Here is a 16,874-nt window from a genome sequence, read left to right as displayed (position 1 = left end):
GCAAGGGGGGGGGGGGGAGCTGTATGACACTGAGTGTGTCAGGCTGGGCAGTGTGAGGAGCTGTGTGCTGTGGGGCATGTTTTTAATGGCATGTTGGGGCATATACAGCGATCGCTGCGGCGATCTAACATGTATCCATATAATGGGATAAAATTGTGTGTGTTTTTTGTGCACTGTGGAGCGGCGATTTCGGCGCCAAACGACGCCATTTTACCGGCGCCCGCTCCGGCCGCATGGTTTACATGCACGGCGGCCATTTTCTTGTAGCCTCCATAGGCTTACATAGAGCGCCCTGGCAGCATCACTTCCTCTCTCCTGGAAGCACCGATCGAGGCAGCAGCAGCAGCGGAGTCTCCTCAGGTTTTATCCTTCTATTCCTGTGTTCCATTGCCTGTATTCAGTCTGTATATTCCCTGTGGGGGTCTCATTGTGCCTGAGTGTGGTGCGGTGGGCTGCGCTTGCCGCGCTTGCTGAAAGGGGGCAGTTAACCCTTGGTTGTCTGGCATATAGGGGCAATGGATTCTCTGGAGGGCAAGTTTCCCACAGTATTGGTGGAAAGCCAGGGGACCGCTGTTTCCCCCCCAGGGGGGGATTTAGCCACTATTGTGGCTGGCCTTGCTGCACAGGTGCAAATGCTGGTGGCTGCTCAATCTACTAAACGGCCCAGAGTTGCTCTGTCCTCTGATTCTGAGGGTGAAGGTGATGGGGCTGTTCTGGCAGGGACCCCCCTATCGGGGTCCCGCTCCTCTCTTGATCTAGTGGGGTCTGAGGTAGAGGCTGAAGTTGAGGGGGTTGATAATTCTCCCCCTGGCTCGCCTGAAGAGCTTGCAATCATGGATGAGTTGATTGCTTCCATTAAGCAGACGCTACGTTTGCAGGACGAGGTGTGTCCCCCAGCTGCCTTGGCGGCTTATGGGACGCAGAGAAAACGCAGGACGCCGCAGGTTTTTCCCTGCAATGCTGATTTTCAGCGCGCTGTTAAGGACCAATGGCGCGATTTGCGCAAGCCTTTTGCGGTACCAAGTAAATTTAAGCTGCGTTATCCTTTCTCGCCTGCCACTGATGAACGGTGGTGTGTGCCTCCGCCAGTGGATCATGCTATTGCGGTTTTGAACAAAGCCACTGCGATCCCTGCAGAGGGATCCCCTGTTTTCCGTGATGCCACGGATAGGAGACTGGAGTCTCTTGCCCGTCATACTTATTCTGTTACGGGTTCTATGCTTAAGGCTCTGTTTGCTTCTCTCATGGCGGCCCAGGCGATCGCAAGTTGGACGCAGATGCTTAGGCGCGTCCTAGTGGCCGACTCGGCCTCGGCGGCGACCCTGGATATGGTGGATCAGATCCACCAGGGTGTCATGTATCTGTGTGATGCGGACCTGGACCTGATTCCGTTGGCTGCACGTGTGCACAGCGTGGCGGTGTTGTCTCGCCGCCTGGTTTGGTTGAAATGTTGGTCGGTGGACCAATCTTCACGTAAAACCTTAGCCAATCTGCCTTATGATGGGTCTCGCCTTTTTGGGGAGTCCCTGGATGTGTTGATTAAGGGGATTACCGGGGGTAAGAGCACTCTCTTGCCCCATTTCCCCAAGGCTAAGGGGGCTTCTGGGAAGAAGCATGCTAATTTTCGGCCCCCTCAGGGGTCCTTTCAAGGGCCAAGGCTCTCAGAAGAAGCCCTGGTCTGGGAAACAGAAGTCCGGCCAATCCGGACCTGCGGCCCATAACAGTTCGGCCTGAAGGGGCGCCCTCACCCAGTTTTGGGGTGGGGGGACGCTTGCTCGGTTTTCTTCAGCCCTGGTTGGCCCGTGTGCGGGACAGATGGGTTCTGGAAATCGTTCGATCTGGTTACAAGATCGAGTTTCTCTCTCGGCCGGAGAGCAGATTTTTTCCCTCAAATCTTCAACTGTCTCCAGAGCGTTTGCGGGACCTGCACCTGGCGGTGCGGGACCTGAGGGCTCAGGGAGTGGTGGTTCCGGTGCCTCATCGGGACAGATTTCGGGGGTTTTATTCCAATCTGTTCACCGTGCCCAGGAAGGAGGGCAAGGTTCGTCCGATTCTGGACTTGAAAGCTCTGAACCGCTCTGTGCGGGTTCGCAAGTTCCGCATGGAATCCCTGCGGTCGGTGGTGGCTGCCCTGGTTCCAGGGGAATTCATGGCCTCCATCGATTTGAAGGATGCGTACCTTCACATCCCCATATTCGAGGGTCATCAGAGATACCTTTGATTTGCCATTGCGGAGGATCACTACCAGTTCGTGGCGTTGCCCTTTGGGCTCGCCTCGGCGGGTCTTCACCAAGGTGCTTGTACCGGTTCTGGCATTATTGAGGGCCCAGGGCATTTCTGTCCTGGGGTATCTGGACGACATTCTGATTCGGTCTGCGACCAGTCAGGGTCTGGAGAAGGACCTGTCTGTCACGATGCAAACTCTGCAGGAGTTCGGTTGGACGATAAATGTTCCAAAGTCGACACTGAGTCCGTCGGTTCGTCTTCCCTATCTGGGAATGATACTGGACTCGGTGCAGGCGAAGGTCTTCCTGCCGGAAGACAAACTCAGGACTCTTCAGGAGGAAGTCAGGTCCCTCAGGGACGTTCCACACTCGTCTCTGCGGACGTGTATGAGATGTCTGGGGTTGATGGTCTCGGCCTTCGAGGCGATTCCTTTCGCGCAGTTTCACACGCGGGGTCTCCAGGCGGAGATCCTGTCCAAGTGGGACGGGCGACCTCAATCTCTGGATCTTCAGATCTCGTTGAGTCATCGCACCAGGGAATACCTTCTGTGGTGGCTCCAGTCCCCGTTGGTGTCCGGGGGCAAGTCGTTTCGTCCGGTCTCATGGACGATAATCACCACGGATGCCAGCCTGTCGGGCTGGGGTGGTGTTCTGGGCGTTCTGTCTGCCCAGGGGACCTGGTCGGAGGGGGAGTCTTCCCTCCCGATCAACATTCTGGAATTGCGTGCGATAAGGCTCTGTCTTCATCGCTGGACGGACCGACTGCAGGGCTGCCCGGTTCGGGTGCAGACGGACAATGCCACGGCGGTGGCCTACATCAACCACCAAGGGGGCACCAGGAGTGCCCGAGCGGCTCGAGAAGTAGCCGACATTCTGTCTTGGGCCGAGACTCATGTCCCGGCGATAACGGCGGTTCACATTCCGGGAGTGGAGAACTGGCAGGCGGACTCTCTGAGTCGCCAGACCCTGGATCAGGGGGAATGGTTTCTCCATCCGGCTGTCTTCCAGATGTTGTGCGCGAAGTGGGGTCTTCCAGATGTGGACCTGTTCGCGTCTCGCCTCAACTACAAGGTGAAGAGGTTCGTGGCACGGACGCGCGACCCTCGGGCAGACGCGTCGGACGCGTTAGTGGCCCCGTGGCATCAGTACAGGCTGATGTACGCGTTTCCACCGATTCAGTTGCTGTCCAGGTTCCTTCGCAGGTTACACTCGGAACGCAGCACGGTGATTCTTGTGGCACCGGACTGGCCTCGCCGGTCCTGGTACGCAGACCTCGTGAATCTGGCGGTCGACGCCCCTTGGCGTCTGCCTCTTCGAGACGATCTACTGTCTCAAGGACCGATTTACCATCCTGCTTTACAGTCGCTGGCTTTGACGGCCTGGCTGTTGAGACCGAGGTCCTGAAGGAGAAGGGTCTCTCTCCGGAGGTCGTTCATACCTTGATCAACGCGAGGAAGTCTTCCTCGGGAAAGGTTTATTACCGTACTTGGAAGGCCTATTTTGCCTGGTGTGAGTCCAGGGGGTTTTCACCCCGCACGTACTCGGTTTCCCGTGTGCTGTCTTTCCTTCAGACGGGTGTCGATCAGCGTTTGGCGCTGGCTACGATAAAGGGTCAGGTGTCTGCGCTGGCCGTTCTGTTTCAACGTCCCGTGGCTTCCAACTCCTTGGTTGGCACTTTTATTCAGGGTGTGCGGCATCTGGTTCCTCCTAGGAGGGATCCTTTGCCCCCTTGGGACTTGAATCTCGTTCTATCTGTGCTACAACGTGCTCCTTTTGAACAGATCAGGGAGATCTCGTTGTCTATGTTGTCCAAAAAGGTCGCCTTTTTGGTGGCGATCACTTCGGCTCGCAGAGTGTCGGAACTGGCGGCTTTGTCCTGCAAGTCTCCGTACCTGGTTGTTCATTTGGATAAGGTGGTCTTGCGACCTAATCCTTCTTTTCTGCCGAAACGAGTTTCGGAATTCCATCTTAACGAGGATATTGTTTTGCCTTCGTTGTGCACGAAGCCTAAACATCCAAAGGAGGTGAGATTGCACTCTCTGGATGTTGTTCGGGCGATAAGGGTTTACCTTAAATCGACTGAGTCTTTTCGTAAGACGGACTCCTTGTTTGTTCTTCCAGAGGGTCCTCGGAAGGGCATGGCGGCTTCGGCCTCTACCATCGCCAAATGGATCAGGCAGACCATTGAACAGGCCTATGCCTTGCAGGGGAAGGTTCCCCCTATGCCTGTGAAGGCGCACTCTACTAGATCTCGGAGTACGTCTTGGGCCTGCCGTCATGGGGCTTCTGTAGCCCAGGTGTGTAAGGCGGCGACCTGGTCGACCGTGCACACTTTCACAAAATTCTACAAAGTAGATGTTCAGGCATCGGCGGATGCTTCCTTTGGCCGCAAGGTTCTTAGTGCGGCTGTTCCATAGGGTCCCTTGTTGGGGACTCCTGGCTGTTGGGATAGTTTTTTGTATCCCCTGGTTTTTTGTCTTTTCCTGGGTTGTTGCTCCTGTTGAGCACTTATTTTTGCTGTTGCCCAGCTGGTTTCCTTCCTTTGGTAAGGTTCCTTTCTTTGATGTGGAGACTGTGTTGCCTTTCGGCGCGGATGCGTTTCCCACCCCTCATGTTTGCACTGCTTTGGGACGTCCCCATATGTGACGAATATGAAGAGGCGGCGACTGTCGGAGGACGTAAGAGAAAACGGAATTTTTGTAAAATCTTACCTGTAAAATTCCTTTCTCTGAGTCCTCCGACAGTCGCCGCCCCCGCCCCTCTTTTGGGGTTTGAATGTATACTCTACTGCTATTCCACTAAAACTGAGATATGGTTGCAGGAAGTAGGAGGGTATTGACTGAGGGGACCACCCCTTGAGGGTGGGATATGTTAAAGCTTTATTGTTAACATATTCTGTTGCCTAGCTACTCCTTCGGAGCAAAGTCTAATACCCCATATGTGACGAATATGAAGAGGCGGCGACTGTCGGAGGACTCAGAGAAAGGAATTTTACAGGTAAGATTTTACAAAAATTCAGTTTTTTTCCCACAAATAGCTTTCTTTTGGTGGTATTTGATCGCCTGAACTTTTTTTTTTTTTTTTTTGCGGTGTAAACCGAGCGACAATTCTGAAGAATCTTCAGAATACTTTCGACTATATAACCTTCCCAATAAAAAAAAAAAAAAAAAATGTAAAACATCAAAATTGTGATCCTTTTAGGCCACAATGTATTCTGACACATTTTTGGTTAAAGAACAAAAACCCAAAAATTGCATATTGATTGGTTTGTGCAAAAGTTATTGCATCTACAAACTAGGGGAAAGATTTGTCATTTTTATTTCTTTTACCAGTAATAACGGTGATCAGCGCTTTTTAGCGGGACTGCGACAAATCGACCCCTGACATTTTTTACACTTTTGGTGGGACCAGTGGTATTACTACAGTAATCAGTGCTAAAAATATGCACTTACTGTACTAAAGACAAAGGGTTAAATGTGTCCCTAGGGGGTGCTTTCTGACTGGGGGGGGGTGAGCTTTCTGCATGAACAGAGATCTGTGTTCCTTAATAAGAGGAACACAGGATCCCTGTGTTCATAACTGGCAGAACAACGGTCTGCCGTGTTCAACAGCAGACCTCCAGTCTGTCTCCACGGGAAGCAATCATGGCTGCTGGACTCACTGATTGGCTTCCTCTTTGGCAAATGGGCGCACATGCTTGCGCCCCTGCTAGTAGTTCCGCAAAGCGACGTACAGTTTGCGCCGTTTCGCAGGTAAAACTGCGGTGGGCGCTCGTTACGTTTTTAGAAAGCAGCCATCCTACTTTAAGACACACGTGTTATTCTCGGGTAAGAATAGCCAGAAAATAGGCCTGCCGGTAGTTCGATTGGCTGAGGCGCCCAAGTCGTCTGCTTTAGTAAAACATCCGGTAACTTTATTCTACCAAATAAACGAGGCTTTAAGTTGCCACTGTGATAAACTGGTGTCTGTGGGTAATAAGTTGGGACTCTAGTGGTGATATTTCTCTGCATACGTTTCCAAGTCAGTTACTTTCCAAGTCAATAGCATGGTGCCCTTCACTCTTCCCTGCTGTATTCTTCATTTTATATTATGAAGAATTTTAACAAGAATATATTGAAGCTGCAGGAAGAGATTGGTAGGTGGAGAGTAATAAAAAAGGTAAAAAGGCCACGCTTTGGTCACAAGCATAAATACATGAAAAATGTATGAAAAGCCTAGTTGCCTTCAGCTAAATAGAATTAGATAAATAAGGCTGCCAGCACAAATTATATGATAAATCACCAAAAGCGCATAAATAAATAAAGTGCATCGCCAAAACAATGAACCGAACTAGAACAAAAGCAGTTGCCTGCGGATCTAGAAAAATATGTCTTAACAGATATAAACAAATGAGACATAAGCCATTAAAAATCCATAGAAGCCATATGTATATAGACAGTCCATCCAAGGTTAAAGGAATGTGAAACCGATGGGGGTAATGATATTTAATAAGTGCCTTAGTGCCACAGAAGGTAGATTGGAGATAAAGGATAGATCCCAGCTGCCAAGGATAAGACCCAATTCCACCGCAGTGCCATACATGGGATGTATTCTTACCGGAAGATGTGGACCCCCCAAATGAATGAGTGGTCAGATAGCCTGTGTATTAATAGACAGCCATCATCTGCAATCCATATAGGCAAAACCGTGTTCCTCAATCTTGTCCACTCTCTAGAGTGTGGATGTCCGCATGTGAGGAAGCAACAGAGCATGGCTGCTTGTCCCTGAAACTTGGATACTAATGTTTGCTCTGTAAAGGACACTTACCTTAGAACAAGGACTTTATAGGACTATGGACACAGTCTGTCTGAGATTTATCCTGACCAGTGGGGGCTCTCCTTGAAGGCGGATTACTTCTATGTGTATTGGACAAGATTGAGGAAACGCGGTTTTGCCTATATGGATTGCGGATCATGGCTGTCTATTGATACACAGGCTTATCTGACCACTCATTCATTTGGGGGGTCCACATCTTCCGGTAAGAGTACATCCATGTATGGCACAGCGGTGGAATTAGGGCTCATCCTTTGCAGCTGCGATCTATCCTTTATCTCCAATCTACCTTCTGTGGCACTAAGGACTTATTAATATCATTACCCCTATCGGTTTCACATTCCTTTAACCTTGGATGGGCTGTCTATATACATATGGCTTCTATGGATTTTAAATGGCTTATGTCTCATTTTGTTTATATCTGTTAAGACATATTTTTTCAAGATCTGCAGGCAACTGCTTTTGTTCTAGTTCGGTTCATTGTTTTGGCGATGCACTTTATTTATGGTAGGCGGAAAGAACTGTTGGAAACACAATAATTCTATGAAGCCCTTCCTTGAGAGACTTTGCACACTATACTATAAAGGGATATCCTAGTTTTACATAGACTGACTTCAACAAAACCTGTACTGAGCACTTTATGGTGGCCGCTATAGTCTTTTCCTTCTAAAAATGCTGGTTGTCATGCTGATTCACTTTAATTCTCAGTCACTGAACTAGTATAAAGATCAGTTCTGATAATTTGCTGCTTGCATATTTGTTCCAGGTCCGTGACTTGGAGAATCCATGCATGTAGCAACTTAAAGAAAAAATCGCTTCCATAGTTCCTTTTGTAGATGTTTACATTACAATAATGCTATTGAATATTTTTTTTATTGATTTTATTGTATTACTTGAAATATGTACTGTTCTTCCCCAGGTTGCAATATAGAAGAGATCAATCTGAACATTGATGCAGTTAACACACACAGGAATAAACCAGAGGTATACTATGTTTTTATGATGCAACTTTTGAAAAAGTTTAAGTATTGCACTGTATTTTGTTAGTGTTTTTTTAATTTCTCTTTTTAAAGCAGGTTATTTTGTTTGGGGTGTTTGGTTAACCAACTTTCTGGAGTTTTATTTCAGTAGCTCTATTCAGGAGAGCCATACAATAAAGTTCAATGGCAGATTTTCTTCACTTTTTGCTTAAACACTGTGTGTGTTTGTCCAATCCCCAAAAATGCATTTAATTCCCCAAGCTATGCTTAAAAGTAAAGGGGGGAAAAAAGGAGCTGTGCCATAATCCAAATATACAAACAAAAAAACAGTTGTATGAAACTACATTTGTGTCATGATGTGCCCTTAAAGTCCACACATATTTACAGACAAAGGTATATAAAATCCTTTATTAATGCAATTATTAAAACCAATAACCATTAAAATGGTGAGACTGACCAAGAAGAAGGTCCAGATCACCAAGCATATATGCAAATGAACATAACTATTGATTGTGAGTCATGTATACAATATAAATACAATACCTATCAAAAAGTGCGGGGGTATGAGAATACGTCTGTTCAAAGGTTGATGCGTTTCGTGGTAAGCTTCATCAGGACCATATACAGACAATTATATTCCCATATACAGACAATTATATTCTTAAAATAAACAAAAAACAATATTCGTAATTATACATTTATACTAAAATAAATGCACAGAAATATAACTCTAATGTTGGACAAACCTCTTCCAAGCAAACAAGACAAATATTTGGCTTTTGGCGGACATGGGGTAAAAGAAACAAACGCCGGTCGCTATCTATACCGATGCAAAATCTATACCGATGCAAGATAAAAGAAGGTGTATATATAATAAAGTATAAGGACAACAGAGGTATAATCATGTTGTATATTGTATCATGCTAATGATAAACTAGTAATAGAGGAGTATATGGAAATGGGAGGCACCTTTTTTTTTTTTTTTTTTATAGGAGTAAAAAATTTATATCTTGTAAGATCGAATGCAGATGGTGTGTTCAAGGGATCTGATCGATAGGATTAATTAATGTCCACTGCTACAGGTGTAAGTTCCTTGATGGACCCTAAAGGACATAGTAGTAGTAGTGATAATAGTAATGGTAGCAGTAACAAATGTAGGGTAAATAAATGGGAGATCACCCCACATAATAGTAGTAGCTGTAGAGAAGAATAGAAAGATATCTTTACACATGATTGCCGGAACTTACCAATATACAGAATAAAGATCTGTCCTAAGGTGTTCAGGATAGGATTACAAGATCTGGTGGAAAAGATCTACAATACTGAGGGTGGGAGGCCCAAAAATCAAAAGCTTTGCCTCCAGCAGTTGGCCCTGCGAAACCACAAACCGTATCCCCATGACCTATAAAAAGGGGGGAGATGGTATAGTCCCAACAGCAGGGAAATGAAGCCCAAATAATCAAAAGTTAAGAACAAAAAATTACCTACCAGACAAGTACATGATTCCAGGATGTGTGACCCCGGGAATGGACCGTCATCAGCCGGCGCCTGAAAACGAAGCTGCGCCGGCTGATGACGTTGGTGAAAGTGATGCGCATAACGTACTGCACGATGTGCATTCCAAAGAGACTGCACTAAAAACCGGAACGAATGCGCCGTCTCCAGGGAAGTACCCCTCTATTACTAGTTTATCATTAGTATGATACAATATACTACATGATTATACCTCGCTTTGTTGTAAAATCTGTATACTTTATTATATATACCTTCTTTTATCTTGCATCGGTAGAGAGAGCGACCGGCGTTTTGGTTCCTTTTACCCCCCGTGTCCGCCCAAAGCCAAATATTTGTCTTGTTTGCTTGGAAGAGGTTTGTCCAACATTAGAGTTCTATTTATGTGCACTTCCTTAGTATAATGTATACCATGTGATATTTATAATTACGAATATTTTATTTATTTTAAGAATTTAATTGTATATGGTCCTGATGAAGCTTACCGCGAAACGCATCGACCTTTGCACAGCCATATTCTCATACCCACGCACTTTTTGATATGTATTGTATTTCTATTGTATACACGACTCCCAATCAATAGTTATGTTCATTTGCATATATGCTTGGTGATCTGGACCTTCTTCTTGGTCAGTCTCACCATTTTAATGGTTATTGGTTTTAATAATTGCATTATTTATTCATTTATATACCTTTGTCTACATCTGTCTCAGGATGTGCCCTTAAAGTCCACACATATTTACAGTTGTTTCATACAACTGTTCTTTTATGCTTAAAAGTAACTGACAAAAGTTGGAAATCTTTTTTTTTTTTTTTTTTTTTTGAAAGGGGTGATTTCATGATTGGGCTAGCATTGGGTGGTGGAAGACCTTGGTTACATAATCTGTTTGGGGGATCTTGGAGTTATGTCGATGTAGACTGGCAGTCAGCAGGTCAACCCTGCCTAATGGCTTGTTGATGTCGGATCTGCCTTGTTGTGCCTAGCAGCAGCTTTGACTGATCCTGGAATTGCTTATAGCACTTGGTCTGGTTCTGGTTGGTGGCCCAGTTATCTACAAAACGCACCTATATGCTGCCTGTAGCTCTACCCTGTTGTGAAGCCTAAATTATGGGCATTCCTGTGGAGGAAGATGCTGCCAACATAGCCCCGCCCCTTCTCTGAACTGAGTGATCTGTAACTGCTTTGAATGATCAAGCAATATTGCTTGTTCATTCATAATAGTAAAAGGTCTGTAGCTCTGTTTAATGTATTTGATTGTACCCTGTATAAACAGGAAGCAGCATATACATTACACATGTATAATAAGCCCTTATTTTGCATACTTTCTAATGTAGATTTTTGACTATGATAAAGTTTAACTCCATGTAAATTGTTTTCTGTGGTTCTGCTTCATAGAACGTAGACATATTCCGATCACCTGAGGCAGCCCTGCTTACTGTACCTGACCTTCATGGACCACCCAAACCTTGGTGCCACTTTTTATTTATTATTAATGCTGCCACATGCAATCTGTTTTCTCAATTTACTTCAGTCCTTGCATAATTTATGGATCATTTATGGATAATTTTTTTCTTAAGCTATATTAATTCTTGCTATAAAGATTTATAATTGCAAAAAAATTATTTTATGATGATTGATTTTTTTTTTTTTTTTCCTAATGAAATCTGAAAAGAGCCAAGTCTACATGTTACAGGTTTTTGTATGCAAGTTTAGTATTATGTGCTTTCAAGTAGAACTGTCTATTAACTAAAATAAAGAACTATAATGTAGTATATAATAAAGAAGTTGCAAGCCGTTAATATTGTAACGTTGAAGGAGGAAAACCCACCTTCCTATCTCCAGTAATTTTTTTTTTTTTTTTTTTGACGACGTGAAGGATCTGTGTTCAAATAAATTTAAAATTCAAGCTAAATGCAACTGAAAGTGTGCTGCATCTGCCCATCTACGCAAGCCTGTAGTCCATTTTAAATGTGGCAGCTTTCAATGATTTGCCCATGTAATCCCAGAACTACTGCATCTGCCCATCTACGCAAGCCTGTAGTCCATTTTAAATGTGGCAGCTTTCAATGATTTGCCCATGTAATCCCAGAACTACTGCTTGCACCACCCCCACCCCCCCCCCCCCCCCCCCGCACACTGTTACTACAAAGAAAAAAGGTGCCCTAGTGAGCCTGGTTAAATTATTGCTGCTAGATGCTTAAAAAGGTTGTGTTTATTTTCATTGCCTTTTTTTTTTTCTAGAATTTACTATATTGTCTGATCTGAGCTTAAAGGAGCAAGATAGAATGCACATTTGTATGCGACTTGTATAGTACCATGGCCTTCTGAAATTCTATGAGCTGTGGAGCAGTTTGCTATTAATAAAAATGCTTCACAGCCCATATGGCACATGCACAGTGAGTTGTGGAGCGATTTAATAGTGAACAATCACAGATCACCACAGATCGTACGGCACATGTGTAAAATCTCCCAGGAAGATACTGGTGCCATGGCCGTTCTAGGGGGGCACCTTTTTTGGCACTGGCTACATCACCAGTGCCTCAAGGAAACCAGGAACTTCTGATAAGTTAAATGTAAGATAACGAAAAATAATTTATTGTACATTAGACTGTAACATGTAGACTATCAGCACACAGAGATGCATGCACTGGGAAATTTTAGGTTTAAGTTTACCTGTTCACTAAAAATCCAAAGACACCATGCAAATAATTGATTGGCCTGCAGCTTGGCTTGGTTACAACTCATTATTCCAGTCTTCCCAAAGTGATTTCTTTTTTCGCATCACCTTTTTATAGTATTTTCTTGCTTTGTTTCAAATGTTAAAAAAAAAAGCAAAGCTTCTACAAAAATGTAATTTTGATTGTGATGGTATGTCATCACAGTATTTAGGCTCCATGTACACGGGACGCTGGAAATGGCCGTTTAGGAGCAGTTGGGCGTTTTTTTTAGAAGCCCCTGAACCTATCTACATTTTATCTTATCTGTCCATGTACACCAGGTCGTTTACAGTCATTTGCAGGCAGTTGCGTTCAGGGAATTTTTTTAGAACGCAATTATTTGCGTTCAAACGTGTGTTTCCCGGCGTTTCAAACGCAAAAACGCGACCGACCACGATGATCCGCGTTTAGCGTTCGCGTTTTTCCATTTTAAAGGGGAATAATTTTTTTGACCTCTAGGAACGGTTCTAAGCGCATATGCCCGCTAAACGCGGGTACAAACGCGACCGAACGGACGTTTCAAACGTCCTAAAAATTCCAGCATTCAAAGGGACTTTTAACAACGTCCCATGTACATGGAGCCTAAGACTGTAGAGGAGGAAACGCTAATCGGGTGCATACGCATGGTGTGTCTAATGGTAAATCGGCCTTGACTGACTGGTGAGTTATCAAAAGCATCACATTGACCACAATTACCCAGGCAGAACAAAGTGCTACTTTTTTTTTTTTTTTTTTTCTTTTCATGCTTTAACTGTTTAGTTGTTCATGATATAGTTTAGTGAGACTCTTTCAGAATTTCTGATTATTTTTACTCTGTTTCAGAATGTTGATGTTCATCGCACCAGTGAAGAAGCTCTTCAGACTGTTCCAAATCATCTTTAGCAGCAGATGTGATCCATGTGTTCCTTTCCTCCATTGCACTGCAAAACCCTCTGGAAACTGATGGGGTTACAAAATGTGCAGCTCTAATCATCAGGAACTCATATTTTATAGTGAAATCGAATTGGGATAAACGTCTTCACGCCAGACTAACTTTTTTTTTTTTTTGACAGAGTGGGTGAGTGACAGTCTGTCAAGTATTGATGGCTGTGTCCTTCTTTTGGAGATTTCCCCTCGCTTCTGGTAAAACCAGAACAAGATATGAGAGGGCACTGTTGTCCCTAGGACAAGAAGACACAGAACCGCCTCTTTACTGTTCTGTCATTACAGCCTCTATCCCTACCATCATTTCCTGTCACATGGACAAGAGGTAGAGGGTGAATCTTTTCAGCTAGGACACAGACAGCAATAAAAAAGAGAGAAACCGAGCTTGTTACCCTTTCCAGCTATTTTAAAACGGGATATCAATTTTGGCTGGAATTGGGATTTTAAGTATCATTTTTGTGCTCAAACCATTTTAGGCTATTCATACTGTAAAATATGTAATTTTTTTTTTTTTTTTAACACTCCATTTTCTTTTTAAAACTTGAAATATATTTAATGGGTAAACATGCAGTTTTAAACCATTTTTTTTTTTTTTTTTCCCCTCCTAAACGGACACAAGCATTAATTTACAATATCCACTTTTAGAGCAGGTACCTTTTTTAAACATGCTTTGTGCAAAGATGACCACTCCAGTTGGAAATGTAGAAGTTAGTCCTGAGGGCAAATGGCTGGTAATGAATGCATTTCATAGTAAAAAAAAAATAACTTTTTAATCATTTTTACAGCACATTAGTACAAAACATACCCCATCCCATTATGGAACTGTAGCAACATTTTGAGCCTTTCTGGGGGGTTTCTCAAGCTTGGAACACCTACCTACCTACTTCTTTTTTTTTTTTTTTTTTTTTTTTTTTTTCCCTCCTGAATTTAAAAATGAATAGCTTTATTCTAGAGATGTGCTTGGTGCAGAGGTCGTATGTTTCTGGCATTTAAAAGAAACCGTACAATCTGCATGTGTGTATGTGCATGGGTCCATATTGCTAATCCAGTTTAATTTGGACCCTAATGAATTAAGTTAATAATTGGATCCTTATATCACAAGGATTGCCTCTGGAATTCCTGAGTCACATCATCTGTAATATAACCTAACAAGAGGAATCTGTCTGCACGAGAGATCCCCTTGAAATGTATATCACTGGTGTCATTTGTAAGGGATATTAAAAGCTGATGGGTCATTTAGCCTGGAATTTCCATTTAAACACAAAGCATTACAAGCCATGATCAGTTGTTTATAATATATAAGAAATAAGCAAACCGTTTGTCTACATTGTGTTGTAATGCATTGCCAGATGAAGAAAACTGATCTGGTTTAATTCATTGGGACAGGAAATGCCTGCCAACATGGAACAGTACAGCTTAGTCGACAGTTGGAGAAGGCTTAGAGCATGCCCAGGTATTTCTGCACCTTCATGAAGACAGTGGTGGCCTTTCAGTAGTTACATTGCGCACATGCTGAAATGACCCATAGTTAGTTTTCATGTGAGCATGTTCTGAAAGAAATATGGGGGTTCCCATGACCACCTCTTGCTTTAATTTATTGCCTGGAGATTTCTGGCCTTCTAACTTTTCTAAACCACTTTTGCAAAACAAGTGTGCGGTTAGTGACGCTAGAGCCCCTAATTTGCATGAGGTCATTCACTCAGGGTGTTGAAGCTATGCATCAGCATGACATAAGTTGCCATTAATAACTTCTATGGAAAATCCTAGCTGCTGTTCTTGCTCTTGGACAGGTCTTTACCAGAAGGCCTAGGTTAACTGCAGCTAGTGTAGTTCAGAGCATTACAGAAAGATGGAAACCTTAAAGATGAAAAGCAAGGGTATGTAGAGCTTGTTATTTGCATAACTAATATACAGCTCAGGGTTAAAACTAAACATAACCCCATTATAGGAGAAAACGAATATATCATTTTCATCTAAACTCTATTAGGATGCAGCTTCTGGATCTAGCTGTGCCATTTGGCTCCCAGCAGTCTGGTCCATGTACACCTCCACTGCATCAGAACTTCACCGCTTTGTAGCTGGGGTGGGGATTGTTGCTGCTCGTAATTCTAATTTTTTTTTTTTTTTTTTCACAAATCTGTGTTTGTTTTTTTCATGACTCACTAGTAAGCAAAGCATATGTTTCTTAAGACCCCGTTCACACAGGGGCGACGCTACTTGCTGGGGCGACCTTGGCGCGACATGCACGGACTTCATATCATTGAAGTCAATGCAAGTCGCCTCCAGGTCGCCCCAAAGTAGTACAGGACCCTTTTTCTAAGTCGGAGCGACTTGCGTCGCTCCTATTAGAATGGGTCCTGTACTATTCAATGGCGAGCGACCCACCGCGACTTGTCAGGCGACCAAGTCGCCTGACAAGTCGCACTAGTGTGAATGGGGACTAAAACTGGTTAGTGGATTTTTCATGGTTTCTGTGCTGTACAAGCCCTTAATCCTGTAATGATGCACAATAGTCAGTATTGTGTCTACAAGTGCCCATCTCTTTGGGCACCACTACAGTTAAGTATTCCATCCACACGGTTTAAGGTTTACTTTAACATTTTTTTTTTTTTTTTTTTTTTTCATCAGAACAGCAGTTGGCATCTTTGGCCTTTTTTATATTTGTTTGCTTTGCATGTAAAGTGAAATGGTTTCATTTCTTTTCAGATGCTGGATGAGGGCATTGGGGGTAATGATCAATGTGCAATATTTATAAGACTGTTTTCTGCTATGGATTAATGCCAACTTCTCAATAAGAGGGGAAGACAGGGATTTGTTTTTGTTTTTTTTAGAAATTTCTATTAAATGTATTAATTTGTACAATTGATACAAACAGAAAAGTTTTTTTATTTTGAGAATGTATAAAATCATTTGTAGTACACAATGGCACAAATATTTTATGGAGAAGGAATGTAATTGTACAGTTGCACTTTTTTACTGTAAAGTTCCACTCCCTTGTATGATTTTTTTTTTTTTTTTTTTTTTTTCTATAGCATCTTTGCTTCCTGTTACCTGTACTTTTTTCTTTTTATTTTTTTTTTTTTAAGGATATCCTTTTTATTCTTATGTCAGTATTGTATGTTTTGACCAAATAACATCTTCCAAGCCAACTTTTCAGTGTAATGAGTCAAAGCCTAGTGCATTTTACGAGCATGTAGGTTTGAGTGGACCATTGTGAAGACGTCTTGGTGTTTTGTTTTTTTTTTTAAATATTGTATAATGTGAATTTTGCAATTTAACACGTGCCCACTGTTTGAGCACAGTACTGTGATGCTAACTTATCAAATGTCTCAGTCATAGTAGCCATGTTGCCTTCAAAGTCAGGTTTGAACCTTTGTCTTGTGTCTGAGTGGCGGAATGAAACAAACTTGTTGTGATGTGGAAACTGCAGTACTTGAATAGAATACCACTCTGCACCGCTATCATCGAAAGCATCAGTTATTTTATTTAGTCTAAATTTTTGAAAGCAGAAAAGACAATCTGTCCAAAATGACAGAAAACTAGGAAAGTTTCAGTATTGCTTAAAGTGGAACTTCGAGCCATCATGAAGTAATCAGGACTTAATTTTCTGACCAGAGGCTCCTTTTTCAGATATTTAGTAAAAACACCTTTTTAAAGTTGTTTAAAATTCAGTAAAGCACTGTCTCTTCCTGCTCTGCACAGC

At 43.4% G+C, this 16,874-nt stretch overlaps 1 protein-coding gene across 2 annotated transcripts in view; it reads left to right on the top strand.

The window, feature by feature from the left end:
* LOC309561101 (6-phosphofructo-2-kinase/fructose-2,6-bisphosphatase 4-like) overlaps positions 1-13,212 on the top strand; it is a 113,317-nt gene extending 100,105 nt beyond the window's left edge. The window contains exons 13-15 of one of the 2 annotated variants that reach the window (XM_082264843.1): positions 7,957-8,021; positions 10,926-10,999; positions 13,070-13,201. In XM_082264843.1, the coding sequence (XP_082120969.1) occupies positions 7,957-8,021; positions 10,926-10,999; position 13,070 (140 nt within the window). In that variant the 3' untranslated portion in view covers positions 13,071-13,201. Of the gene's footprint in view, positions 1-7,956; positions 8,022-10,925; positions 11,000-13,069 lie in introns of both variants that reach the window. The other variant, XM_082264844.1, reaches the window with a different exon arrangement.
* Positions 13,213-16,874: the final 3,662 nt, after the last annotated feature.

This window comes from Pelophylax lessonae (genome assembly GCF_965119305.1).
Source record: "Pelophylax lessonae genome assembly, chromosome: 8".
Lineage (NCBI taxonomy): Eukaryota > Metazoa > Chordata > Amphibia > Anura > Ranidae > Pelophylax > Pelophylax lessonae.
This window is presented reverse-complemented; position numbering and strand designations above follow the sequence as displayed.